The 13,072-nt window shown below is 46.7% G+C and overlaps 1 protein-coding gene across 1 annotated transcript; it reads left to right on the top strand.

The window, feature by feature from the left end:
- Window positions 1-335: 335 nt before the first annotated feature.
- Window positions 336-12,546, top strand: LOC309362352 (uncharacterized protein). Its single transcript, XM_081897999.1, has 3 exons — window positions 336-1,352; window positions 8,960-9,072; window positions 10,219-12,546. The coding sequence occupies exons 1-3, from the start codon at window positions 427-429 to the stop codon at window positions 11,388-11,390; spliced, it is 2,211 nt and encodes a 736-aa protein (XP_081754125.1). The 5' UTR covers window positions 336-426; the 3' UTR covers window positions 11,391-12,546.
- Window positions 12,547-13,072: the final 526 nt, after the last annotated feature.

The raw sequence follows: 13,072 nt of genomic DNA, 5'->3' as shown, positions 1-13,072 counted from the left end.
GACTCTTTGGGGGGAATATTTAAAGTGGTATGGTGATGCTTTAAATGTACGTATAATGCAGATGTGGCCTTAGATGGACTCAGCCCCATGCTTTTAAAGTTCAGTGTTAAACTCTCTGAAATAAAAACAAAAACCGAAAGACTTGAAGTGTCAGTGCCAGATTTCTGTGCAAGAGAAGCAATACAAGTTTCAGTCTTTCTTTTGGGTGTGAAACTGACTCAGAAGAAGCCCTGAGAAAAATAGGAAATGGGCAGGGGAGAAGGGCCCCACCTCGGCTACACTTTCAGGGCTGCGACAGAAGGGCACTGCTAGCAGCTGACATCACCTACCACAAGCAAATTATCATTCCTCCTGCTTGCCGACTCTGTATTCTGAATTGGAACGTGTGCGGACAACTCTACCTAGGCCACCTGTCTCCTTCACCGAATGAATACCACCAACGTGACACAATGCCAGCCAGAGGGGATCCACTTTGCCCTCCCAGTAATTTTGGGCATCGTCTCAGTGGGCGGGTTGGTCTTCAACAGCATCAGCCTCTGGATCTTCTGGTTTGCCATCAAGCGCTGGAATTCTGGCATCATGCTTCAGTTCAACCTGGCCTTGGTAGACATCATTGTCCTTCCGGTCATGCCATTGATGGTGGCCTATTTCAGCTTGGGAAACCACTGGCCCTTTGGGCAGTTTGTCTGCCAGCTTCAAGTCTTCCTGCTCAGCACCCACCTGTATGGAAGCATCTACTTCCTCATGCTCATCAGCATCCACAGGTACCAAGCCATTGTCCACTACAACGCCAAGACCCTCTGGAGGAAGAAGTCTGCCTTGAAAAAGCTGGTCTTGGTCTTCTGGGCTTTCCTCTTCCTGCAGGGGCTTCCACTCTTCTTCTTCCTCAAGACTTCAGTCATCGGCAACTCGGTCAAGTGCCTGAGCATCTACCAGTCAGAACTGACCTATCTCTACCTAGCCTATGGCATCTTCCTGGGTATCTTCTGCTTCCTCATTCCCTTTGGCATCTCTCTGGTGTCCTACGTGATGTTGGGAGCCTACATTGCTAAAATCAGTCAAGCCAATCTTCGAGGCCAAGTAATGAAGACCAAGTCGAAGCAGATGATCACCATTGCTCTGGTCATCTTTGCCACCTGCTTCACACCCCTCCACATCTGTGGGTCCATGGCTTCCATTGTGAGATATCATGGCGTGTCCTGCAAGGTTCTGTACCACATAGAAGTCACCTATTACATTTCTTTGGTCTTCAGCATGGTCAACTGTTGCTTGGATCCCTTCATCTACAACTTTGCCAACGAGAAATTTCACAGGCTCTTTTCCAATTCCCTAAGAGGATTATTGGTGTCCAAGTGAGAAAATGTCCTTCGGAAAAGGAAAGGTAAAAGATAAAACACTATGGGGTTGTAAGCAATGTTAGATATTGTCAGGTGCTGGGATACTGACATGATCTAAGCCACATAAACTCTATGTGGATTGTGCCAGCAATCTATTGACAAGAACTGCTGCTTATATACATATGTTAACTCTACCTACCTCATAGGGCTGTTGCAAATATGAAGGTGGGAAGGATAATGTACACAACTATCAGCATCTGGGAAGAAAAGCAAGTTACAAAGATATAGCGCCATTCACAGATCATGAAAAGAAAAATAAACACGCACAAAGCCAGAAAAGCAGCTTAAATGCAACATGTGATATTTACAGCAAACTACCAGACCCCATGGAACGTGGGTGGCGCTGTGGGTTAAACTACAGAGCCTAGGACTTGCCGATCAGAAGGTTGGCAGTTCGAATCCCCGCAACGGGGTGAGCTCCCGTTGCTCGGTCCCTGCTCCTGCCAACATAGCAGTTCAAAAGCACGTCAATGTGCAAGTAGATAAATAGGTACCGCTCCGTCGGGAAGGTAAACGGTGTTTCCGTGTGCTGCTCTGGTTCGCCAGAAGTGGCTTAGTCATGCTGCCCACATGATCAGAAGCTGTACGCCGGCTCCCTCGGCCAATAAAGCGAGATGAGCGCCACAACCCCAGAGTCGGCCACAACTGGACCTAATGGCCAGGGGTCCCTTTACTAGACCCCAAATTGCCTGATAAATAACCACAAGCAAAGCAGTTTCACAGTTTCGGGGACAGTATTACCAACTCTCAGCCTAGCCTACCTCGCAGGGGTGCTGTGACCATAAAAAGTGGGGAGGGGAAGACAAGATCCACAGCCCTGAGTTCCTGGGAGGAAAAGCAAGGCACAAACATGCAGCAAGCAACACATCTCTTAGCAAAACACAAACACACACCCAAACCCCAGCCTTGATAAACAAAAAAATATATCCCTGTGTTAAAGTATAGTTGATAGGGATCTTAACTTGCTGCAGCTGCATAGTGTTTTATGGTTTTATGGTTGTATTTCTGGCCTTTTGGGGGTTTTTTTATCTGTATACAGACTTTTATTGAAATATGCTACCATCGAGGCCGAACTAAATAAAATCAGAGGATATAAATAAGCAAAGAAAAAGGAACAGAAATCAGCTTTCAATGTGAAATTCTTAATAATATGCACACTCAGACTCATGAGAGTTTCTGTTTCTGAGTTGGAGGGTAAAGAGACTTAGGGGAATGGGGAATATTGCATTAGTCTTCCTTATAATGCTAGCTCCTCTCTCGTGTTTTCTACACTGTTTTCTACACTCCTTTCACACTGTGGTACCCGTTGCATTAGACCAATATGCTGACATGTCATGTTAAATTTCATTCACACCAATGAACATCGGTGGTCAACATTGCTGCTCCCCCACCCTGTCTGCACAAGCTTGCTTCTCTTCCCCTGTGACTCTCCCATTAAAATGGCAGGAAGGAACTGGTAAGCTGCCCCAAATTTCCTCACTTTACTTCTGAGGGCTGCATAGAGATACTTTCTGCAATCAGATAACATAGACGTGAGCACTAAACATGAGCTACAGTCCATTTGCTTCCCAGAAATGGCTTTTACATTGTGTGAAAGCTCAAATATAATGTGAAAATTAAGATAGGGAAATGGAATGAACTGCCACATGAATGTGACCTCCAGTTTTAACCACAGGTATATTTTCTTTAAAAAGTGAGGCATCAGCAGCATACCTATTAAGTTTTAAGACTTGCCAGGTGGTTGGCAAATAAGCAGAATGCTCTTCACGTTCATGGCTCCTGGCTGCTTGATTCATTGTGCACAGTTAAGAGGAAACAGCAGGCTCTGGAGCACTGTTTGACTATCTCCTATATTGGCAAATATTGTGAAAGGGGGAAGCAGAACATCTTTATCTTTACTCAGTAGGGTACATAGAGAAACCAGTTTGCAATCTGGTTGTACAGAAGGAGAGGGAAAGGGAAACAGCAATCCACTTCCCACAAAGAAATCCCGCTTTGGTTTGCAGACCTGGCTCTGTTATGGGGCCAAGTCTGCAACACACTCTACATACAGCTTCCCTTGTACAGTACTTGATCCAGAAGCTGCAATTGGTGCAGAATGCTGCAGCAAAGTTGCTGTCAGAATGTGACCTGCTTCTGTCTGCCTATAACATCTCTGCTCAGACACCTGCAACGGTTGCTCACTCGCTACTGGGCCAAGTTCAGCTGTTATTATTCGTGTGAGAAGCCATTAACAGCCTGGGGTCAGTTTATTTGTGGGATTCACCTTACACCACTCGAAAGCTTCGATCTGCAGAACGGGTACTAGTACAGGTGCCACGTACCGTAATACCCATTGTGCACTTCTAAGGAATTCTTCTTTCAGTGTAGCAGCACTTACACTTTGGAACTCCCTGCCTGTTGGCATTAGACACGCATTTTCACTGTTCTGTTTTCAGTGCTTGCTTAAAACAATGTTATTAAAGCAAGCAAGCAAGCCTACCCAGACACATAGAGGATGAGCTGACATGTTTTAGTCTCTTTTTAGTTTAATGCTGATCTTAACTGTTTTTAAAAGGTTTCTAATTACCTGTTTTTAAATATATTTTGTCGATAATTTTAATTTTAGTTTTTTCCTGTAAACCGTCTTAGAGGTTTTATTACAATCAAGCTGTGTATAAATGTTGTGAAATAAACACACACAAACACACACAGATTCATTTCGACCCAGTTAGTAACTGGCTATGATTTGACCTCTGGCTTAACTTTTCGTTATGACCATGCCTTTTCAGGTAACTATTCATTGTATGGGTGTTAGGGGAGCGGTAGTACCTCTAGTGGGGGAATGGTCATTCTCCATCTGGACTAGTTTGTCCACCTTTGGTCAATACCCTGCACACAGCTCTCACCTTTAGCATCCTGACAGGCAGGATAGTAGACTAGAAGGGTCTTCCTTGGGCTGATTCAGCAGGGCTCTGATTATTGCTCTTGTTAAAAAAAAAGTATTTTTTAAAAAAATCAGTAGTTCCTGTCCCACCCCAACCCTGGATGAATCACCCCAGTTTTTGTCAGCCACCACTGGCACTGTGGGTTAAACCACAGAGCCTAGGACTTGCCAATCAGAAGGTCGGCGGTTCGAATCCCCGCGACGGGGTGAGCTCCTTTTGCTCGGTCCCTGCTCCTGCCCACCTAGCAGTGCAAGTCAAAGTGCAAGTAGATAAATAGGTACCACTCTGGCGGGAAGGTAAACGGCGTTTCCATGCACTGCTCTGGTTTTCCAGAAGCGGCATAGTCATGCTGGCCACATGACCCAGAAGCTGTATGCCGGCTCCCTCGGCCTAGAGAGCGAGATGAGCGCCACAACCCCAGAGTCGGCCACTACTGGACCTAATGGTCAGGGGTCCCTTTACCTTTTACTGGCTTACCTAGGATGGCAAGAGAGAGGGACAAAGACCAGAGGCGGCCAGGCCAAATCCTAAGGGAGGTGCAAAGGCCCCACTTGTCCCCAGACATGAAGCAATGGACCCCAAGGACCCCAATGCGCACCAAGGAAGCATCCATGCTCATCATGCCCACAGGTACCTCCCTCCTTGCATGAGCCTCGTGTGAGCATCATGGGCTGCTGTCATTCTGCCTCAACCTTATTTTCCTGTGACTGACGATGCTTGATTGTTCTCAAGAAACCAAGCCCAGTAGAGGAAATAACGGTGAGAAATTTCTAGGGCTGTGGCTTGTCAAACCACAGGAAAGCTACCGTGGGACCCATTTATTTCTGCAAATAGCATTCTGGCAGGTCTACTCCTTCCCAAAACCAGGGAAGCTTCTGCCTGGCTTAGAGAAGGAGGCATGTTGTCCATTTGCACAATGCCAGGATATCGCAATGTCACATGTGCAACAACACCCCCACCAATTGCCCTCACAAGCTGGCACCTCTGGTCCTAACTGTTCACCTGCAAAAAAATAAAAAAATTCACTGCAGCTTGCTATGTCTCTTCTGCCATTAAGATGTGGTATTATGCATGCTTACTCAGCAGCAAGCCTCACTGAGCACAACAGGACTTGCTTCTAACTAAACAAGTCAGGTTGGGCTGAACACCACTTAGTTATTACATTGTCACACGACTCTTTTAGGGTTTTTTCATTGTCACAGCCCTGGCTTTTTAAAATGATGTTTTTGCAGAACACTTGGGAAGCCCTGGATATGTGTTTTTTTTAAATTTACAAACACTAAATCTTGTTGATCAGCTCTTCAGATGGAATGGTGGGGAACGGGTGGCCCCCCAGATGTTGACTGCTGGGAGCTGGAGGACAACATCAAGAGGACAGCTGTTTCCCCAGTCCTGTTTTAAGGCCATTAGATTTGCTTCACAGTCACACCAGTTTGTGACTTACTGGTCCAGATCACAAGCAATGGCACAAGCCCTTATCTTGCAAGTTCCTTCTGCTGCTTCCTCTATGCATGAATGGAGGAAATTAGAAGGTTCTGTTTCTGGGTTGCACCAAACCGATAATTCTTGCATTTTGATGCAATGGGAAACAATGGTTTAACTCAGGGGTGGGGGACATTTTTCAATCCAGGGGTGTCACATTCCTTTCTGAACAAATGTTAGGGGCTGCAGAGCAGTGGTGGGCTGGGCCAGAGGCAAAAGCAGCCCCCCAACCTTCCCTTAAAGGTAAAGGGACCCCTGACCATTAGGTCCAGTCGTGGCCGACTCTGGGGTTGCGGCGCTCATCTCACTTTACTCTCCGAGGGAACCGGCATACAGCTTCCGGGTCATGTGGCCAGCAGGACTAAGCCGCTTCTGGCAAACCAGAGCAGTGCATGGAAACACCGTTTACCTTCCTGCTGGAGTGGTACCTATTTATCTACTTGCACTTTGACATACTTTCGAACTGCTAGGTTGGCAGGAGCAGGGACCGAGCAACGGGAGCTCACCCCCTCACAAGGATTTGAACCGCCGACCTTCTGATTGGCAAGTCCTAGGCTCTGTGGTTTAACCCACAGCGCAACCCACGTCCCCAAGCTTCCCTTAGGCACAGATAATTAGATAGAGGTCTGAAAGCAAAAAGCGAAGATCTACCGTAATTCCAATATGGGGAATATTTTGCCCTCTAGTTGTTGCTGAACTACAACCTGCATCAGCCCTGACCATTGGCTGTGCTTGCTGGGGCTGGTGGGAGTTGTGGTTCAGAAACATCCATAGGGCCAAAGACTGCCCACTTCCATGCAAGTTGCCAATAGGCCAGTTTTGTTTTGGCTCAGAGGTGGGCATGGATTTCAGGAAGTACATACCCCTATTTGATTTCCTGCTTCTGTTCTGGCTTGCAGGAGAATATGTCACAGAGGAAATGGATTTTGGAAATAGGGAACCCAGGTGGTCATAATTAGGGAACTGAAATCAGTGTTGTGTGTGGGCAATATTTGAGCCTGGACTCAATGCCTTACAGGGAGCAGCAAGGAGACTCTCTATGGTAATGTGTGTTGCTTTGTGTACTTCAAAATGTGGCAAGCCAGCTCTGCTGCATTGTGAGGGGGGGGGGCTTCTTCTTGTTATATGCTAAGTGGGGGCCCTGAGCATCTGACCTAAAATTCAGTCCTGATGGCGCCACTGACTGCAATGGAGTTAAAGAAACACATGTATACAGTCTTGTACCAAACATGTCTCACACACATCTGTTCCTTCTCTTTCTCCCTATCCTCAGCAGGGGGGGAAATAGCAGCACTGTAGATGAAATATACTCGGAGTCAAGTGTAAATTTCATGCTCTTTATTCAGCTCATAGTAGCAATGAATGAAACTTTCCCCAAAACGTCTAGCTATATATACATTAATTACACAATGGGCCCCGCGTGATTGGCTAATTCCGGGCTGCTCCTGTAGGCCAATCAGGTTGTGGAATCACTTCCTCCAGAAGCCTGATTGGCTGCTCCTGCAGGCCAATCAGGTCGCTGATTCAGTTCCACCTGGAGGTGGATTGGGTGGCTGCTGTGGACCAATCAGACTGCTGCATTCTGGATCCTATTGTTCTAGGATTCAGCTCAGTACATAACAGTAGAGAACTAGGGAAATGTGTTGGGCAGTCTGTCACTATTTTGTAATGGGATTGAATCACCAAATTAAGGATTGCAAAATTGAAGCTGTTACATATGACACAAACATAGAGACACAGAGACAGACAGACACACACACACACACACACACACACACACCGTATACTTAAAGCACATGGCTTCGCCTCAAGAATCCTGGGTACTGTAATTTACTCCACATTGAGCGACAATTCCCAGCGCCTGTAACAAACTACAGTTCTCAGGCTTCTTTGGTGAAAGTAATGTGTTTTAAATTTGTGTTGCATGTGATTTAAATGTATGGTGTGGTCCACAATAGCTTTTACTACACTGTTTTAAAAGTAAAGTCTTCCTTTCTCTGTTTAATTAAACACAACATTGGACAAAAAAAATGTATATACTAGTGCAGTTAGCCTTTAACACAAGAGCATTTTATAAATACAATGCAACCAGCCATGCTCCCCACCTCCTATTGTCTTCTGATTTCCTGTAGGAGCTGTAGATTATGCCACACTGAGCTACAATTCCCAGCACCTGTAACAACCTGCAGTTCCCAAGCTTCTTTAAGAGAAGCCACGTGCAAGGCCAGTATACCTCCTAAATCCCAGCTGCTGGTGTCAGACATTAAAGGGTTCTTTGTGCATTAGAAGTGTCCTGGGGCACCAGGCCTGCTTGGAAAGAGGATGCTGGGGAAATCCCTGCATTGCAGTGGGTTGGACTAGATGACCTTTGGGTTCCCTTCCAACTCTGAAATCCTATGACTCCATGTGCTTTAAAGGTATGGAGTAATGTGACCTAGGGTCTACATATAGTCACTTCTCTCTAGTCTCTGTCCAGACAAGCAAGAGGCATGATCACAGTTGAAGGACACATCCCAACCAAGCAAAAATACTCAAGGAGGGTGCAGTGAGGGTGCAAGGTAGGGCCAGTGAGAGGTGTGGATCTTCCGTGAAGGAAGGGTGGGATGTAACTAATGTTTGTGTGTGTATTCTTTTTAAAGAAAGCAGAAAACTAGCCAATGGGAAACCATAATGTAGTATAGGCAGGCAAGGAGTAAGAATGCTCTTGTTGCCTCAACCCCCAATCCTTTAAGGTTTGTTTAATGTTATTTATAGTAGAATAAAACACCTTTTTAGAAATAGGAAGAAAAGAAAACCAGCCTTTTGTCTTTGGGAGTGTATTTACATCATTCAAGACGCCAGTGTCCATGTGTCATAGACTGGCTAGACTCAGAGGAATGGTGAGAGAAAACAGCTGGGGAACCCCCAAGAGAAAAAGGCTCAGAGCTCATGGATTGGTGGTGGAATGATGATGAGTGGTTAGAGGGGGAGCCTGGGAGGAGGTGGTGTCGGCAGCTGAAGGGTCTGTAGCAGAGAGAGGTCCCGAATCAGAAACAGAGGAGGAAGCTGGAGAGGAGGGAGGCCAAGAGGCAGAGATGAGTCAGGCTGGTGAAGAAGCCAGGAGGGTCTCCCTCTCCTGCTGTGACAAGCTCTCTTCCCACCTTGGTCTCCCAGGACTGGGAAAGGTATGAGGCAAGAGGAACAGGTGCACCGGTGTAGTCTCAGGTTGTTTGGGAAGGACTGGGAGGACGAGGAGACACAACTGCCTCACAGGGGCGAGACCTATCGTGAAGAGTTGCTGTGTTCATTAGGCGTGCCTCCCCTGAGAAGACTGTTTCTTTTAATAACGAGTTAACTTCACTTACTTTGTGTGATTTATTTCTGGCTGGCTCCCTGACAATGTGCCTCTTTTCAGACCTGGATGATGATGATGATGATGATTTATTTATTTATACCCCAACCATCTGGCTGGGTTTCCTCAGACACTCTGGGCAGCTTCCAACAGAATATTAAAATACAATAGTCTGTTAAACATTAAAAGCTTCCCTAAACAGGGCTGCCTTCAGATGTCTTCTAAAAGACTGGTAGTTGTTTTTCTCTTTGACATCTGGTGGGAGGGCATTTCACAGGTGGGTGCCACTACCGAGAAGGCCCTCTGCCTGGTTCTCTGTCACCTGGCTTCTCACAGCAAGGGAACCGCCAGAAGGCCCTCTGCACTGAACCTCAGTGTCCGGGCAGAACAATGGTTCATCATCATCATCATCATCCCACCCCTCACCCTAAAGCCTGAACTTTCTATAAGCCTCTATAGGAAACTCACAAGCAGGACCTGAGCACAAGAGCCTTCTCTCCACCTGTGGTCTCTAGCAATCGGCAATTGGAAGCACTGCTGCTTCTGGCTGTGCAGGCAGATCATAGCCTTCATGGCTAGTATGTTGCACATTTAGAGCCCATTGGGAGCTCTCACATGGCAAACCCACTCCCCCTCGAAATTAGAAAATGCACTGCAAAGTCTGGGATAACATTTGCTTTGACACAGCTTCATCTAGCCTCTGTGCAAACAAATGTGAATGCATGCTCCAAAAATGGCAATTGTCATCAAATCTGAACTGTTGCGCACAGGTCCTGCTCTGCAGGCTTGGCATTGGGACGTCTGGCTAGCCACTGTGAGAACAGGTTGTTGGGCTAGCTGGGCCACTGGCCTGATCCAGCAGGGCTCTTCTTAGTTTTTCTGCACACAAATCAGGACAAATGCTCAATAAACAAGTGTTCTAATTGAAGTGCCCTAGTTTTAAAGACGCTCTCAGATTTCTCTAGCATTTGAAGGACCAGATAATTTCTGAGAACACCGCAAAGGTCATGAAATGAACAACAGGTTCCACCTTTTGGGGTTGTTTCCCGTTGTCTGAGGACATATTAGAAGACCTTAAAAGGAAATGTACCTTCACCTACAACATACAAAAGGGGGTGGGGGACACACAGCACAACACAACTACACAACAGAAAGGACACAGTTGAACCATATCTTCTAGGAAGTGGCAGGGAACTGAAAACCTGTCTTTTGTTTCTCCTCTTTTCTTCCTGGACGAGCAGTCGTGTGGACCTCTCTTCCAAAGCATCTGGAGCCACCTGCCTTCGTCACATAATGAACACCACCAACGTGACACAATGCCTGCCGTGGGAGCTCCACTTTTCCATCCCAATCCTTTGGGGCATCCTCTCAGTGGGCGGGTTGGTCTTCAACAGCATCAGCCTCTGGATCTTCTGGTTTGCCATCAAGCGCTGGAATTCTGGCATCATGCTTCAGTTCAACCTGGCCTTGGTAGACATCATTGTCCTTCCGGTCATGCCATTGATGGTGGCCTATTTCAGCTTGGGAAACCACTGGCCCTTTGGGCAGTTTGTCTGCCAGCTTCAAGTCTTCCTGCTCAGCACCCACCTGTATGGAAGCATCTACTTCCTCATGCTCATCAGCATCCACAGGTACCAAGCCATTGTCCACTACAACGCCAAGACCCTCTGGAGGAAGAAGTCTGCCTTGAAAAAGCTGGTCTTGGTCTTCTGGGCTTTCCTCTTCCTGCAGGGGCTTCCACTCTTCTTTTTCCTCAAGACTTCAGTCATCGGCAACTCGGTCAAGTGCCTGAGCATCTACCAGTCAGAACTGACCTATCTCTACCTAGCCTATGGCATCTTCCTGGGTATCTTCTGCTTCCTCATTCCCTTTGGCATCTCTCTGGTGTCCTATGTGATGTTGGGAGCCTACATTGCTAAAATCAGTCAAGCCAATCTTCGAGGCAAGGTGATGAAGACCAAGTCCAAGCAGATGATTGCCATCACTCTGGTCATCTTTGGCATCTGTTTTACACCCCTCCACATCTGCCAGACAGTGGGTTTGATTGTGAGATATTACTGGACATCCTGTGGGCTTCGGTACCATGTAGAAATAGCTTATTATGTCTCCTTAGTTTTCAGCATGGTCAACTGTTGCTTGGATCCCTTCATCTACAACTTTTCCAATGAGAAATTTTACAAGTCTTTTTCTGTCTCCCTGCAAAGATTGTTCTTTGCCAAGTGTAAGAAAGAAGTCCCTAAGAGTAGAGATTAGACACCATGAGAAGGAATGTTCAGTCAAGCATCAAGGTAGGGCTGAGATCAAAGCAAGAATCTCTGGAGGGTGAATCCTCACATTTTGTGTCATTGTGGAGCTCCAGTTTGGATTAGGAAAGAATTATCTGTCCATATTGAGGTACAACCACAAAAATATTTTTCTAGGTAATCTTTGTCCTGAGAAACAATCCTGCAACCTTCATTAATTTTGGCAAATGGTTGTTTGTTTGGTTTATTAAACCAGGTCCGTCTAATGGTCCATCTATTGCAACTGCTCTCTGGAGTTTCAGAAAGGAGCCTTTCCCAACCAATGTTGGGGATTGGACCAGGGAGCCTCTGCATGCAAAGCAGATGCTCTCTCCCACCTCTTCCCTTGCCCTTCTCTTGCTTGCATAATGTGCTCTGCGGCTGCCCTACCTTACATTTTGCTTCTGCTAATTGTGCATACAGGCTAATGACAGAAATTGCTTGTTCAGCTTTTTTTTCTGTTTTGCATTATTTCTCTCCCGCAGCCCCAGCAGCCATGAAGGAATTGGACTTCACTGTACTCTTTGCAAGGGCAGATGCATATTGTTGCATGCATGGACTTGCATGTCATACAAACATATCTTTCTTGCTTGTGCATTGAGAATTACAGGGATAGCTTGCAAAGCTACTGAATGCCCTGAGGCTCAGATGTCAAGGGAGGCATCTCAAGCAGGGCCAGTGCACCCATGAGGCAAGGTGAGGCAACTGCTTCAGGTGGCAAAATGCACAGGGGCAACAGATCCGACCTTCAAGGATACATAACGGCCACAGCTGTGGTGTGCTACTTGGGGGCTGGGTGTACTGCCTCCTTGGCAGCCTTCTCCAGTGGCCTCTGATGGTCTTCTCCACCCCACCCAGAAGGAAATGGTGGGTCTGCCCTCTGAGGTCTCCTGGGCTCTGCATCTACCTGGCATGATTCTGAGCGGGCCCCTTCCCCTACCCCACTGACAACCTTTGATTCCACTTCAACCATCAGTTAAGGCTGATTTGATTCCACACACCTTGCCTTGTTCCTGATGTAGATCTTCACTCACCCCTTCTTCCCCGGGGGGGGGGGGATGCCATTTTGTGGTTTGCCTTAGGTGCCAAAATGCATTGGGCCAGCCCTGATGAAAAGTATGTGAGGGGTGGAACCTGGAAGGCAAGGGGTGGAGCATGAGGTTGACAAGGGGAGCCTATGTTAACCAGGAAGCCATCCTGGAGGAACTCAATGTGATAAGGAACAAGGGAAATAAAGGGTTGTTACTCAGGAGCAAGATTCTTCCGAGAGTCTGATATGTTATGCATTGTGGAAGCCCAGTGAGGGTAGATTGCATTTTAATCTGCTTTATTTTGGTTTTCTTTGCTCCAAAGAGAATATCATGGTTTTCTGTAACTTAAGCATTGCATATCTTTGTCTTAAAAGTCCTTCTTTCTGTTTTAGTAAACTCCAGAACTTGTTTCATAAACCTGTTGTAATGGCTTCTTGTTTTAACATCAACACACTAGGACACTATATACCCACTACCTTGAGATGCCCTGGGCCTAGGGGAATTTGGAGGCTGGTAGAGAAGGGGCAGACTTGTGGGAATATTTGAGCCCCTTGCGTGTTGGCAGCTGTGAACTTTAAAGGGGGGGGAGTGAGCCAAGCAAAGGGGTGCACTCTGTGTTAGC

Source organism: Podarcis melisellensis (genome assembly GCF_964234715.1).
Source record: "Podarcis melisellensis genome assembly, chromosome: Z".
NCBI classification, from domain to species: Eukaryota; Metazoa; Chordata; class Lepidosauria; order Squamata; family Lacertidae; genus Podarcis; species Podarcis melisellensis.
The sequence above is the reverse complement of the archived record's forward strand: the minus strand, read 5'-3'. Positions and strand labels throughout refer to the sequence as shown.